The sequence below is a fragment of the Patiria miniata genome, unplaced genomic scaffold (genome assembly GCF_015706575.1).
Source record: "Patiria miniata isolate m_02_andy unplaced genomic scaffold, ASM1570657v1 HiC_scaffold_3, whole genome shotgun sequence".
Taxonomy (NCBI): domain Eukaryota; kingdom Metazoa; phylum Echinodermata; class Asteroidea; order Valvatida; family Asterinidae; genus Patiria; species Patiria miniata.
The window spans coordinates 15989612-16005564 of record NW_024037069.1 but is presented as its reverse complement, the minus strand read 5'-3'; the positions used below and the strand labels follow the sequence as shown (position 1 = coordinate 16005564).

Genomic DNA, 15953 nt, shown 5'->3' with positions numbered 1-15953 from the left:
TATAGAGCTTACATTACACAGCTCTGAAATTGATTATTGGCAAGGAACTTGGTAACAGCGTCCAAAAATGTTGTTGCGTTCAATTGACAATTGTGTGGTGATGTGTGACTTAAATTAAATGAAACTCATAGGAGTTTAGTCCAAGGATAAGAGTATCTGCAGAATCAAGCATTTTCAAAATTGACTTCATGGTTTTTAATTATTTCAAAAATAGTCGGAAGGACAATTTTTTGGGAACATACTGCAGAAAAGCATGAAACCTTTTGTCGTCAACGGCAAGAAATCTGACATTTTGCCGGTAAGTGTGATAAAAACAAAACTACAAAAACCACGCTATAGGATTGTATATAATTTGAAAATAACTTTTTTACCCATCTCAGATACAATTAATGTATTCTTATAACTATAGGCCAATGAAATACTAAATTGGCTTGTCAGCATGCAGTGTGTGTGTTTTTCAAGGTGCTCATGCAAAAAAATTGGTGTGTTAATTCAGCCACAAAGTGTGTGTGTGAGTTTGTTTCTGCATTCAATAGGGGACAATAGAGGACAAAGGCTCCGTGCACCCCTTCAACGGCCAGAAAAGGAGAGTTTGGGGAGACCTAGATGGGTTCCTGGTCCATCCACTGCGCATTAGGAAAGATCCAAAGTTATTGGGGGCAAGGATTAGTCTGGGGGACCATCGAACGTATTCGCGTGCCAACGACGCCTGACGCTCACGCGAAGACGCTGTGGCGTATAACTTTGGCATATTCAGGTAGTTGCACTTCGCACGTCCACAGATCTCTCAAAAACGTGCCCTCTTTTATTGGCCCACGGAGCCCATAGGGTCCCCAATTCTCAAAGGTCCACAATTGAAGATCATGTACAAAACATATAGAAGTCTTCTAAAAAGTTAGGGTACAAACAATTGATCAAATTAAGCAGTTGTTTCCCTCCGAAGCAGAAAGGCAGCAAAGTCACATAATTTAAGGTATGCCCAGGCTCGTATTCAGGCTTAACATTTATAGGTTTTCAGGAAGCCAAAATAAGGACAAAAAAAAATAATAATAAATTCACCACAATTGGACCACGTACCACAGCTTCTTATGTGCAGTGTCAAATGAAAACTCTCTAAATACAGGCTTGATACGAAGAAAAGTGTCAGTTTCCAGAAAAGACAAGAAAAGCTTCAGGTTCCCGATCCACCGACAAAAAGACATCCCTACACCTAGTACAAAATCTAAAGTTTATACTTCAGTTGCTGTTGCAGACGGAACTACAGGGGTAGACGTCACAGGATTACCGACAGCTGTTGTGTCAACAAGGCTCTCCTCAGTAGTCATGGCAACAACTGGTGTTGTTTCCTGGATGATCCAAAAACCAGTCCAAAATATCCATAACATTTTATCATTTGGTCATTTGATCTAAATAGGTGGAGCTCTGTATGGCAATATTTTGTCTGACTTAGGTTCTATTTTCTGGTTTAAAAAAGGCTATGAAATGATACTTAACTCTTAACTTATGCCAGCACAGGATGACAATAACTAGATTTTATCACAATACAGAGTGAGTAAAAAAACCCAAGCCTAAATGGCAGGACCACTTTTTCGAATGATAATTTGCCTGTAGCACTTTCAAAATCTAGGATAAAACACCCAATTAATGAGCTTTCTTTTAGTACACGAATCATTAAAATCACTCATGTACTTTTCAAGTTACAGCATTTTGAACACAAACACCATTTTAAACTTCTTTCAACAGATCACAAAAATGATATGTGTTCTTTCCGCAAACCAAAACCAATTCACATGCATCCCTATGAGAAATGTTTTCGTTTTGCTTTTGTTTTTGCTTTTCTTATGTGCAGTGTCAAATGAAAACTCTCTAAATACAGGCTTGATATGAAGAAAAGTGTCAGTTTCCGGAAAAGACAAGAAAAGCTCATGTTCCCGATCCACCGACAAAAAGACATCCCTACACCTAGAACAAAATCTTAAGTTTATACTTCAGTTGCTGTTGCAGACGGAACTGCAGGGGTAGATGTCTCAGGATTACCGACAGCTGTTGTGTCAACAAGGCTCTCCTCAGTAGTCATGGCAACAACTGGTGTTGTTTCCTGGATGATCCAAAAACCAGTCCAAAATATCCATAAAATTTCTTTGGTTTTTTGGTCATAACTCTTAACTTATGCCGGCACAGGATGGCAATAACTAGATTTTATCACAATACAGAGTGAGTAAAAAACCCAAGCCTAAATGGCAGGACCATTTTTTCGAATGATAATTTGCCTGTAGCACTTTCAAAATCTAGGATAAAACACCCAATTAATGAGCTTTCTTTTAGTACATGAATCATTCAAATCACTCATGTACTTTTCAAGTTACAGCATTTTGAACACAAACACTGTTTTAAACTTCTTTCAACGGATCACAAAAAGGGTATGTGTTCTTTCCGCAAAACAAAACCAATTCACATGCATCCCTATGAGAATTGTTTTCGTTTTGCTGAATGAACACTTCCTTTTTTGTGATCCATGGAATGCACTTTAAAATGTGTATCCGTGTTCAAAATGCCTTAACTGCAAAAGTACATGAGTGATCTGAATGATTCTTGTACTAAAAAAAGCTTAATAACTGGGCTTTTTCATATCCTAGATATTGAAAGTGCTACAGGCAAAACTTCATTCAAAAAGTGGTCCTGCCATTTGGGATGCGTTTTTTTATACTCACCCTGTACATGTATTATTTGTAAACCGAGTCCAATTAAAACAAAGAGCTGTAATGACAAGCTCTTTCAAATGGATAAATGGAAGATTACCAAGTTAAAAATGTCCTTGCAATTTGCTTCATTGGATCCAGAAAATACAAATATCAATCCAAAATGTTGCAGTGAATATTTCTTCAGGGCAAGGAAGCAATCCGAGAAAAGGCCACTTTAGGCCTAACAATTTACCTTAGTTTTAGTGGTAGAAGCAGGGGCTTCGGGTGTTGTCGTTTGGGCAGGTGCCATTTCTGTCGGTGTAACAGCGATGGCTCCCTCTGTCGTCGCAGGAATTACTGGTGCTGTGGTCGGAGGGATGACTTTCTCTGTTGTCATGACAATCTCTGCCGTGGTCAGTACAGGATCGGGACCAGGTTTGGCGGTGGAAGCTTCAACCTCTGCTGTGGTCGGGACAGGATCAGGACCAGGTTTGGCAGTGGAAGCTTCAACCGCTGATTCTGTAGTAGCGACAGGCTCCGGCATCTGGGTAGGTGGTGCAGCAGTGAGGGGTGGGGCCACTGAAGGGACATCAGGGGTGGGGGTGGGCTGTTGGGGTGGAGCTGTTGGTGGGACACTCGGACGTGAGGTCGGCGATGTTTCTATGACCACTGATAAAAATAATTAGCTTTCTTTTAGTACAGAAGTCATTCAAATCACTTATGCACTTTTCAAGTTTCAGGATTTTTAAAACACAACCACCGTTTTAAAATTCTGTGTTCTTTCGGCAAACGAAAATAATTCACATAGGGATGTATGTGAATTGTTTTCATGTGAATTGTTTCCTGTGACACGTTGTTTGTTGGTACACAATCGGCCGCTGTACCGTACTGTATTCGCAAAGTGGCGTGAACATATAAATTTTGCACCAAAAGTGAAAGCAACTACTTTTCGCAAAGTTTTGCTGTTATTTTTGGGACCCGAGTCTTATTAACCTTTGTACGAGTCGAGTCTTCATTTTTATTATCTTTTTTTTTTAAATTTTTTTTTATCAAAAAGTAAAAAACAAGTAATAAAGGGACTCAAGTTGAGTAGAGCCATTTACCCTTAGGGACTCCAGTCGAGTCACCAAAAACTGTGACTCGGGTCGGACTTGAGTCACTGACTCAATCCATTACAACTCTGGGTCTCCCCCAACTTTCCTGTTCTTACAGTTTTGGGTTTACTTGTGCACGGAGCTATGATCAAAGTGCTTAAAACAAAAGGTTAATTCAGTTCAATGATGGTGCGAACAGTTGCAACATACCTTGTGTGACTTCCACTGTATTTACATCAATGTCAAGGCCTTGGCAGCAGGCATTGCTGTCTATTGCCGTGGTGATGGTGATTTCAACTTTCGTCCCAACGAGCGATTCCACGGACGTCCCGCTGTTTGGCTCCGCCGTCGGTGTCAAAATCACAATGGCCTGAGTGAATGAGATCGTGACGCTGACATCTACACTCCCACTGCTGAAACCGTTGACATTTGTCTCAATGTAACTGTCCCTCAGGTCACTCGTCAGGAAGGCATTAGCCATCTATCCACAGGAAATAAAAAGACCATGAAGTATTAGAACGTCAGACACAAGAAAACATAACTTTGAAAATCAAGCAGGTACTTCTTATAAGATGGAATTTTGCATCGGGATGATGTAAATCAAATTAGGTCTTGTCCTTCACCGACGTTTAAACACTGCACACTCAGTGCGTTACCTCCCGAGTGAAAGTTGGAAAAAATCACTCGGATGGGACTCGAACCCATGACCTCCTGCTTTCTAGTGCAGATGTCTTACCACTCGACCACCAAGCTAACGGGTTCGGTTGGCTGGTTCGAATCTGATGTACATGTACATAGCAGCGGGTACCGCATCAACTATGCGGTACCGCATCAACTATGCGGTACCCGCTATGAAGTACTTCTTTACAATCTGCAAAACACAATCTGTAATTTAGTGGCTTACATTTGCCTTGATTACACTTGATAATAGAGTGAAACCCATTTATAATACTGTTACTTTTCAATAAACCAAATTTTTACAGGAGAAACACAAGAAGAGTTATTATTATTTGGCAGCGACTATTAAGAAAAAAATGTGTTTTTTTATGAGAAACAGTTCATGTAATTACGATATATGCTTATTCCTACCAATGTGATAACATTTTAAAAGCTAAAGCAAAATAACGAATCTCAGCTATGAATGAAACAAGTGACTGAAATAAAACAGTTTAATTTTACCCATGAATGATGAAATGCTGAAGATCTTACTCAAATAAACCAGCTAGTTAATTTAAAAAAACCTCGAACTTACAGAAGCACTAATACTGGCTGCCAGATCCATATACTGTTGGGACTGAGGGTCATTGTAAGCCGGCAAAAATAGCTGATTCAACTTCATGGCAACATTAACCTTCACTGAAAAATAGAATATCAAAGACAAATATTGTTTTTGTAAAACAGGAGTGAACAAAGTTTTCTCTTGGTTTGATTCAAGACACTGTGTGCAATTTGGTATCGGTGGTTTTCTGGGTTGAAATATACAGCAGACAACTGAAAGAGAGGAAATTTGGTTTCACGTATCATCACATTTCCATTCAACCTTCATTTAAATTAACTTGAAGCAATTTTTTCATCAATCTAGAAAATACCCCACTTTTGAATCTCATGAATTATTTACTCTCCAACTTTAAACTTCAGTTTATTAATGCGGACCTACCTGCTGGAGGGGCTTGCGTTGTAAATCCTGAAAGATAACGAGATTAAGATTACATGCAAATTTCATTGTACATTTAATTAAATTGTGAAATCATCTTAGGCCGAAAACTGTAATCAGGCTAGAATTTGGATGAAAACCTGCGCCCCATCCTTTCCAGAAAGCTATTTTTTACATCTTGCTGCCCACAATTCATAAGTTGCAAATAGACTGCAAGTTACTTCCATGACTATTTTTAACCAGTTCATGTCGGAGGGCGTGATGACATGCACTGGCTGTTTTTATACACAAGCATGGCTGACAGGTTGAGACGTCAAGATTGCCTCGACTCGCCTCCGGATGACATATAAACATCCTTATCCCTCATGCCTTTTGCACACACATACAGTAAACTCTGTAAAGTCTGTGGAGGCGGAACGTACATGTACATGTCGATCTTGAATTGGCCGTTGTGCACGGCAACGGCCTATTGTTGTACAATTCACGCTCAAGTGCACACCCAAGAGTATTGAAACATACAATGATTCGGCAAGAAATATCGTGCACATACTGTTGTAATGACTCATGTGAATCGGTATTTGTGGCGTTTGGCTGTATAGGAAGTTGGCTGGAAAATGTTGCCTTTTGTGAAAATGGAAGTTTGGAAAGTTATATTATGTGCTGCGGTCCTGGTTGCCCCCCCCCCCCCCCCCCCCCCCCGGATATAATGCGCTTTCATGCAACTCTTTCATTATTGTAAAAGATCAGTGATGTGTTTTATCAGTACCAGAATAAATTGAAATAAATGCAAATACATTCATCCACAGTGAACTCTACAGTTAGCAGAATTTACTATCGATTATATCCTGAACAAGCAGGTTACTATGAAATACCATGCTGCTGGGAAATAGTTATCTTGACAGACTTGTGTACATTCTTGGTAGACTCTTCCAAGCAGCTTAGGCCTACACACGCTTGCTTAGCAATGTTTCTAAACCAAATTTACCTGGACGCTGAGTTGGTGCTATGGTCAACGTTGTCGAGTTGTTTCTCTGGAGATCTTTGATTTAAGAAAAACAAAAAAACCACAAAGATTAAACTAAAAAATTACTCAAGAAACACAGGAAACCAAAAACTATGAAAACAACATTTGAACCCATGACCCTTGACATTTACTGATACTCACCAAGTACATAAATAACAACAAAGATAGCCAGGGCGACAAGAAGAAGCACGGCAAGAACGGACAAAATCGCGAGAAGCCAGTATATGAAGCTCCGTCGGTTTGCCTTGGGTATTGGCACATGTCTGCAGGTGGGGAAAAAACAAGAACAAGTCGTTCTGTGAAGTTCACATCAGTGATTTAACACCAATTGAATCATTTGCCACAATTATGCTTTGTCTAGAGGTCATCAAAAAATCAATAACAAGTCAACCACAAGTCAATCACAAATCAATCACAAGTCAATCACAAATCAATCACAAATCAATCACAAGCAAATCACAGGTCAATCCCAATTAATCCCAAAATAATCACAATTTCATTTTATATATATTTTTAATTTTGATTAAATGAAAACTATAATTTACATATATATAACAAATTACTGATATCATTACTTTTTATATAAAAAACACGAAGGATTTCGCACAGCTTACTTAATTAACACAATACTGAAATTGAACAAGGCGGGAACTTGGTCACAGCATCAACAAACGTTGTTGTGATCAATTGATACTTGTGAAGTGAAGCGTGACTGAAATTGAATGAAACTCATAGGGGTTGAGGCCAAGGTTTAGGAGTACATGTGTATATCTGCACAACCAAAAATTTCAAATTGACCTTGTGGTTTTGTAGTTATTTCAAAAAAAGTCAAACAGGCATATTTTACGGACGTACTGTATATAGCTCCATGATGAAAAAAAAACATATTGCCTTGGTCCAATTGTATGAGCTATTATTCAGAACAAATTTCCATAACAATATGATTATCTTTTTTGTTACCTGTTGGAGTCAGAGTATCTTGATGTAGTCCTTTGTGACCGACTCTCTCCGTTGTTACCCGAGATGTAGTACGGTCGGTTGTAGTAGTGGTCGTAGTGGGGGTCGTAATCCCTCTCAAAACCGTAGTTTTCTTGGCCCCTCTGAGCATGTGGACGAACAGACTGTGGAGATGAACAAATACAAAATAAGACAGGGGAAGATAGTGTATCAACGGAGAAATTAAATAAGTTTAAAGGCATAGTACCCTATCACATGATTATCACAAAGATAAGATTGGTTCTAAATAACTTGTACAGTTATTATTCTCTCTGGCTTCAGCAACGTCACTATAGCGCCAGGCATTTGGGGGGGGGGGGGCATACATGTGCAGTACCAAGCCCGGGCACCAAGCCCGGATTAAGTGTTTCGTAGGCCCTAGGCACCAGAGGCCCTGCCTCGCCCTAGGCACTGCCACCAATTCGTGTTGATGTTATTAGTGTACAATTAATAGCACTACACAAATAAAGCTAGGGCAATTAAACTGGTTTTGCATGGTCCTAGCTCTTAAAGCCTGTTGGCACCAATTAAGGGCGTCATTTGCTTCTCAACAGTGGGTGGTACATACATGTGTATCTTGATCAGAAAGCGAGTGCAAAGCCTAAATGGCGTGGAGTTTGGGGCCCACTTTATAAAGGGCCCCAAAAATTTGATTGGATTCTAGACACTCTGTGGTGCGATCTGAGACAATTTCTGACCACTTTTAACCAAATTTTCAAAAGATCATCATTCAAACATCATTTTCGAGTTTGGAATCATTGAACCAACTCTTCTGAGCTACAGAATAGGCTACAAATTTTTTATTCGGGGACGAAAATACAATGTAGTCGGGAAGGGGCAAAACGACATGTCCCCTGTCTCTCCTGATCGTCGCCCATGGTTGGCACTGTGCTATGGAACAACATGCTGTACAGCATGCAGTTAGTGAAATCAAAAACTGTTTAAAAACTTTTCTCTGCCTATGGTTGTGGGTGGGTAGACCTTTATGTGTTTTATGGCACACTGTGGTATTTTCGTAGGCCCCGAAATTTTCATAGGCCCTAAAAATTTTCATAGGCCCTAGGCACAGTGCCTACTGTGCCTATTGGGTAATCGGGCCTAGGGGCACAATACAATAAAAAATACTGAAATAAATATGGCGACAGACATGTCTGGCTTGTAAAACTTGGCTCACTGCCATTTAGAAGAAATCAAGAAGCGTAGATTAATTCTGATAATCAGTGAACTTAACGAATTTCTGGAAATAAATTTGAGCTACATGTATTGATCATCCGAAATTGTGTTTCATGATCATCAAGGTTGTTTCATGATCTTTCACTATGTTCTCAAAAAGGGCACCACTGAACTGAAACTTCAAGTTCAACAGGCAACAGGTTAGGTTTGGAACATTGATTTTGAGTGATGTTATTATTAGAAAGGAACAAAAAACATGCATGAAAAGCAAATGATCCCAAACAAGTTGAATGTTCATTCATCTGCAAGCAATATAATAACAGCATTCTCAAACCACAATAAAGACAGACTTGAAAAGGGGGCGGGGTGTTTATAAAAAAAAAAGGAAAAAGGCTAAAGAACAGTTTGCGGAAACACCATGTGGGAATAATTTGTCAAACTAAGAGAATGGTTCTGCAAAGAACTATAAGGTATAAACTCGACATTCCGTTCAGTATGCTCTGAACGTCTATGGGAGAGCCTAAAAAGGCTAATCAACAAATCGGGATTGGGGCATTCAACCCACAGCCCCCTGCTGGATCTACCACTTAGGTTTCACTTATTTAATTGTCTCCGCAATTTGTCCGGTTTTTGTCTCTATTGTACTGCTTCTACACTGTCTCTTTACTTGTCAAAATTGTGTTCAATTCCCATCACTACATGAAAGAACAATACATCCAGACACCAGTGTTGTAGTCGAGACCGGATAGTCCGAGACCAAGACCAAGACCGAGACCTGAAGATTCGAGACCGAGACCGAGACCGAGACCAGCCCCTTCAAGGCGGACCGAGACCGAGACCAATATGGTCCGAGACCGAGACCGAGACCGCTGATAATAAATAACAATAGTCGAAATAAAATTTTAAAAAGACATGTTATTATAGTTGAAAGTTGTAACCTTTCTATTCACAAAGATTACAGACCAAACTTTTGACCAGTGGCAGTGTTGACAAATTGATACATGACACCCTACTTGAGCAAAACGTAGTTACACTTATTAGAAATATGGGCTTTGACATGTTGTCTGCACCCAATCGTGACAAAAGTAAAAAGTTAAAGGCAGAAATTTCATCTGTTATATGAACTCGAATCCTAAACTCCACAGTCACCCCTTGGTTTCAGCTATGACTTCTAACGGATATTTAAAGATGCAATTTTAATTTTACATTGTGCCTTTTTTTCCTAAAATAAATATAGGACTTAACTTCTAACAAGACTTGTGTACTTGATTTTAAAAAATGGGAGCTAGAAAATGTTGAATTAATTTTAAAAATTTCTGTCATAGGATGTAGACTTGTACATGTAGACCCACAAGTTGCGAGGTGGTAGCCAGAATGTGCCAGATATGGATTTTAAATTTTTTTCTGAACGGGATTTTAATTTTTGAGGAATAACGGGGTACTTCAAAATGAGCAGCCAGAAAATGGGGTCTCATCATACACTCTCATGGCAACAGTGAGTGGTAACTGGTAAGAGTGTGTGAGTTCAATGCTGGAAAATCAGGTAGGAAAATTTACTTTTTCTTCAAAATACTGTCCCAAATTAAAGAGAACATTGTGTGGGGTCGAAAATATAACTAATTTGAAGCACCTCATTTATTATCAGAATACAAAATGCAAGTGATTACGCCCACAGGGGTGGGCTAAACTACACAATCCCCAAAAATGGCAGGCCTTATTGCATAAATTGTTACAAGTTTATACTTTGTTTATGTGCCTGACACAACAGATAAATGCCGAACTTGTTCCAAATCGTTCAGTGACTGGTACTGCTGCAGCTTTACATGTACTTTTGGGACTTTCCAACGTGCAGTCGAGTCCAAACCGACCACGATATATAACAAACTTGATCTACGGGCTAGCAAACGTTTTAACTATCAACCGTACTGAACGAAGTGAACACAAAGTAATCGATCGAGCTGTAAAAGCTACATATTGCCGGTCTCGACCCAAGACCAGCCAAAATATCAAGACCAAAGGGGACCGAGACCGAGACCAAGACCAAGCCCACAGCTCCCGAGACCGAGACCGAGACCAGCAAAAAGTGGTCTCGAGACCGAGACCGGTCTCGAGACCTACAACACTGCCAGACACCACTTCTTTGGTTGATTTCAAAGTCTATGGAGAGTCAAGTGCATTTTCAAAGTATTTTTCAACAAAAGAGGAAATGTTTCTCACTCCCAGATGCATGTCAACATTTGCCATGACTGACCTTGATTGAGATAATATATGATGAAAAAAGTGATGGTACGTTCTTTCTGAATTGCTCTTTTAGTGGATTTTTTTTTGGGGGGGGGGGGGGGAGAGTCGGGGCAATTTATATTACATTTTGTAAAACAGTCTGCTGTTTTGCGTTAATATGTCATCAAAAGTCAGTATGGTAAAGAGGACATGCATGTCATTTCATTTGATGTGGGCGTTTAAGTCAAAGATGAAGAAACCCTAAGATATAAACAAAGCCTACAGTTTTGAAAATCAATCCAACTTGTGTGTATTGGTAGTCTTCAATTTGTACAAAAGCGCCATCGGATTAATGGATCTGAACGGACCAAACGTGTCACTAGGGCACTGGAATGTTGCAAAATTTTATCAAAATAGCCTTATTTTAAAATAAGCCTTAAATCATTTGGCTGAACCGTACGTACTCCATTTTAGCCACTGTGTTATGAATTACAAATAATTTACACTGATATGTTCAGTGCATGGGGTCTCGATCATCATTGTGGAACAAAATGCACTGAAAAGTTGCAGTTAGGTGCCTGAATTTTGACTTTGACGTTCCGCTTTTCAAACCTGATCTTTCTTTTCTTCTACTTCTTTTAGAGTTGAATGCGAGTGGTGAGCGTACAGTAGTTGATAAAAATACTCATTTTTGCAAACCTGGTCACGTTTTCTAAAGCTTTTTGAAATATTTTTATGGGGGTGGGGCACACCCTTGAACACAAAGAAATATTTGGGCCCCATGCAACCCTGCTTACACGACCTCTACTGGATTCTATGGGGTCAGGCCTGGCTGCTTAGCAGTCACGCATGCGGTGCATGACTGCTATTAGGGATGCAACATCATGCAGCTTAAATATAGATCCAGATTATTATCAGAACTTTTAATTTATGGTTGTCTCTGGATTATTTTATTCTGGATCTATCGTCAGAAAAATCAAGACTATAGATAGTTTAGGCAGCTGCCATATTGTCTGCTTCTGTTCAACACGCATATTCATTCATATAGACTTTTGCATGCCCTTGTTAATCTATCTGGTACAAAAATAGGCGGCTTATAAGGCATATATTATTTGTTTTCATATTCAAAAGAAATTTTAATGTTCTACGTTTCCCAATTGTAAACACTACTATAGTTAAAAGTGAATTTTATCTTTGATACTTGAATCGATAAATTTATTACGTTAGATGTTATTTGCATGGGTTTTTTTTTTAAATACTGCTCTCCGGTGATTGCTTTTCATGTCATTGACAATGTCCTCATTTTCAAGTACAAGTAAGTACAACTCTTATGATGTTTATATTGTAATGTGACCACAATTCAGCTTTTGACAGCTATGGTCAAATGGTAGGCCTAATAAACCATTTCAAATTCAGAAGTCTTGTGCCTTTTGGGGGGGGGGGGGGGGGCTTGTGCCCCTGCTGCTGAAAACATCCTGGCTATGTCACTGTTAAAGTTACTTTTGCTCCCACCTTACTTTTCATAAAATAGATTAACAAAACAAAAGCAAATCAAAACAAGAAGTGCTAATTCAAAGGTAAGTTTTGTGAATTGCAAGTTTAATCTTAGTTAAAAGCGCTTCGATCTTAGTTATATAGAGGCGCTAAGTATATGACCATTAACCATATGGTAACCCTTACTTGTAAAGAGCAGGTCTAAACACAGAACTGCGAATTCAGCTAAGAACAAAAGGGGGGGGGGGGGGGAGTGATACAGGGAAAAGTTTCTTAACATCTGTCCATGGGCATTAATCAGTGGGGGACGATGGGAGGAGACAAGTTACCCCTCCCCACTTTTTTGGGGGATATCATATCGTCTGTATCGTCTGTAGTCTATTATGATTCTATAGCTCAGAAAAGCTGATTTAATAACTCCCAACTCGAAAATTATGCTTAATGATAATCTTTTGCTAAATAAAATTGATTAAAGTGGTCAGAAATTGCCTCAGGATTGCACCACAGAGCGTCTACCATCCAAAAAATTTTGGGACCCTTATATAAAAGCGGGCCTCGAACCCCACACCGTTAGGGTTTTGATCGTGTTTCACGCTCGCATTATAAGTTCTGATCAAGGTATGTCCATCCTACTTTTGAGAAGCAATTGATGCCCTTTGCATCTGTCAGGTTCTTTTGGTGTGTACAAGAAATGGAAAAAATTAGGTAACCAGATGCCACTTTTGGGGGTTCTGTACAAAGTCTATAGAGTGTTGAGTACATTTTCAAAGTAAAATTGGAAATGTCTCTTGGTTCCAGTTTCACGTCTTTTCAACATTTTTTTTATGTAGCAAAAAGTTGTGTCAGGATGCAACATTCTTTCCGCGCTATTTGAGAAAGTCAAGTTTAACCATGGTTTAATTATCCCCCACCCGGTCCCACCCCCTCCCCAAAAAACAAATATATGCATCAAAGTTTGATAAGTAAGTCTGCAAAGACTAGCTCACACAAAACTATGAATTTAGCCTTCCTCCATGATTCGACTATACATGTATAAACCCAGCATATGTGACAGAGGGGTACCCCCTAACACCCCCCCCCCTTCTCCATATAGTAATACACACCCAAGACTAGTATTAAACACATCCCCTAGATATTTCAAAAGAATTCCTGAGATTCTGGTAGCACAATAATCAAAACAAAAGAGGGGGGTCGGAGAGATCCCCATATCGGACCATTTTTCCCTTCACTGTGAACTATCAGCCATCAGAAAGTGATAATATGTCCTAAAAAAGTCAAAATTAGCAGGGAAAATATTGAAGTATTTAGAAAACACTTAGATCTGTCAGATATAGATGGCCAGATATGGAGATCTTTCCGGGGGTCCCTCTGTCAGTCGCGCTAGTAAAAGAGCCTCAATTAAGCTGTTAAGGTGGGTGAAGGACATAGGCTCTTAATATTGACTGCACGCGTGTACACCTGTCAGCTTCTTTGGGTACGAAACAAACTAAAACAAAAAATCCTAAGATAAAAGCTGCCTCCTTTTTTTTACTTAAATCGTGTCCACTCGATTCCACGATGGTTCCAGAACGAAAAGTGTTTCCAGAAGTGAGGACCCATTTCCGCATGCGGATTAAGCAAACTGTACCAGGCATTAGGGATTACGGACTGCGGTCGATCGGCACATTCGACCCGCACCCCATGTACCAAGAATCACGGTGATCGTGAGGGTAGTTATACGGGATGTCACAGAGGCACTTACCCATTCACCGACGTCCCGGTGCGGGTCGTAGGGACGAACCCACCCGTCATCATCTCTCTCTCCACGGTAAGCCTGTGCCGATCGAGACGGCATGATGATCCTTAGACAGTCCAATACGCGATGTCAACTGAAAATGGGCCGTTGGTGGAAAAAATATTGTTCGTCTCTTATCTTGTCACCTGATTGTTTTTAAACAGATCTACACTCCTTCATGTACGAATGGGTGTAGTATGATAGTCGTGCCTATTTCTTTGGCAAGGGGTAACGCGTTGTCACGATTGATTTGTGATGCGTGTACGTTCACGCTTGGGTAGTCGCATTGTCCGTCCGATTGTCAAACCAAGTTCCCGTCGATTCGCAGGAATGCCCCACCAGCACAGTCATGCCATTTACCCGGAACTTATTGTGTCGTATGATGCGTGTGTGGTTTTATGGTTTTCTGTTCAAATACTCGTGAAGCCAACTTCCTCAATATATTGACCAGAAAATGTTGTCACCCTCATAATCCCATTCAACTAGTTCGGTAATGATTAAACCAGAATTCTGCCAATGTGAGAAGTGCTTCGTTGTATTGTATTTGCTCAGCGAAGTGGCCGCAGTAAAATGACAATCAGCCGTGGTATGCAAAGCAAACATGCCGCGATGACGTATGGTATATTGACATTCTTGCTTATCATCTCTCGATAAAAATTTTATACCACTAAATGACGGACACACGAAACTATATTCAGCTGAAACTTGTTTAATTAGTTAAAAACCTTCGCAAAAACCTTCCACGCACCCCACGAATCCGCGGCCATTGTTTTAGGGGTTTCCTTGCAAGGGCGGATCCAGAACACAATTTTGGGAGGGGCCAAAAGAAAGTTTTGGTCCCCAAAAAGTGGGTCAACAAAATTACAGCGTGGGGTTCGGGGCCCGCTTAAGGGCCCCGAAAATTTGTTGGCTTATAGATGCTCTGTGGTGCGATCTGAGGCAATTTCTGACCACTTTAACCAATGTTTTTTTCAAGGCCCCCCAACGCCAAGAATTCAACGCCCCCCTCGGCAAACTGCTGAGGTATAGAACTCGTGTTTAAAGAGACAATTCAAACGAAATAATGTAACCATCCACTCTCCCTGAAATCATTAGTCAGTTTTCTTTGGCAGTATTGTTCACATCGCTATGCGCAGTGCTTTCCTGTTTTACACATCGTCTGGCAACTTATCATCTGTGAAAAAAACCCGACATGTGAACAATAATACTGCCAAAGAAAACTGACTAATGATTTCAGGGAGAGTGGATGGTTACATTATTTCGTTTGAATTGTCTCTTTAAACACGAGTTCTATACCACAGCAGTTTGCCGAGGGGGCGTTGAATTCTTCAAAAAAAGAGAAACAGACGATTAACCCAAGTAAAATAAATGTTTTTAGCAAAAACAAGGTTGACGATTACAGTGTATTTACCAAATCACCGCTGAATAGTCCTTGGCAATAATATGCGGCGTGACATCCACTAAGGAAATTCATGTCCGACCAGGGATATTTTTAGGTGGCCATGTCCTTGTCCTTGGGCCTGATGTCGCTTAGAGGGCGGATCCAGAACATGTGACATTTATGGGGGGGGGGGCAAAAAATAAATTTGGTCCCCCAAAACGTGGTTCCAAACTACGGCGTGGGGTTTGGGGCCCGCTTAAGGACCCCGAATTTTGTTCTTAGATGCTCTGTGGTGCGATCTGAGGTAATTTCTGACCACTTTGACCACTTTTTTAGGAAAAGATGGTGGTGTACCCAGTGCCTGCCTTTATTGCGACGTCACTTTAAAAAAAATAGGTTTGTTTTATGGGGGGTGCCGGGTGGGGGGTGGGCATGGCCCCCGTTGCCCCCCCCCCCCCCCCC

The 15953-nt window shown here is 40.2% G+C and overlaps 1 protein-coding gene across 4 annotated transcripts in view; it reads right to left on the bottom strand.

Annotated features, from left to right (window-relative positions):
* The window catches only part of LOC119737019, a 48173-nt gene extending 33482 nt beyond the window's left edge, over positions 1-14691 (bottom strand). Inside the window, exons 1-11 of one of the 4 annotated variants that reach the window (XM_038211082.1) lie at positions 14078-14691; positions 7414-7574; positions 6595-6716; positions 6415-6468; positions 5433-5459; positions 5028-5131; positions 3986-4256; positions 3193-3350; positions 2935-3138; positions 1988-2098; positions 1236-1346 (exon numbers count right to left, since the gene is read on the bottom strand). In XM_038211082.1, the coding sequence (XP_038067010.1) occupies positions 1236-1346; positions 1988-2098; positions 2935-3138; positions 3193-3350; positions 3986-4256; positions 5028-5131; positions 5433-5459; positions 6415-6468; positions 6595-6716; positions 7414-7574; positions 14078-14170 (1416 nt within the window). In that variant the 5' untranslated portion in view covers positions 14171-14691. Of the gene's footprint in view, positions 1-1235; positions 1347-1987; positions 2099-2934; positions 3351-3985; positions 4257-5027; positions 5132-5432; positions 5460-6414; positions 6469-6594; positions 6717-7413; positions 7575-14077 lie in introns of all 4 variants that reach the window. The other 3 variants (XM_038211081.1, XM_038211083.1, XM_038211084.1) reach the window with 3 other exon arrangements.
* Positions 14692-15953: the final 1262 nt, after the last annotated feature.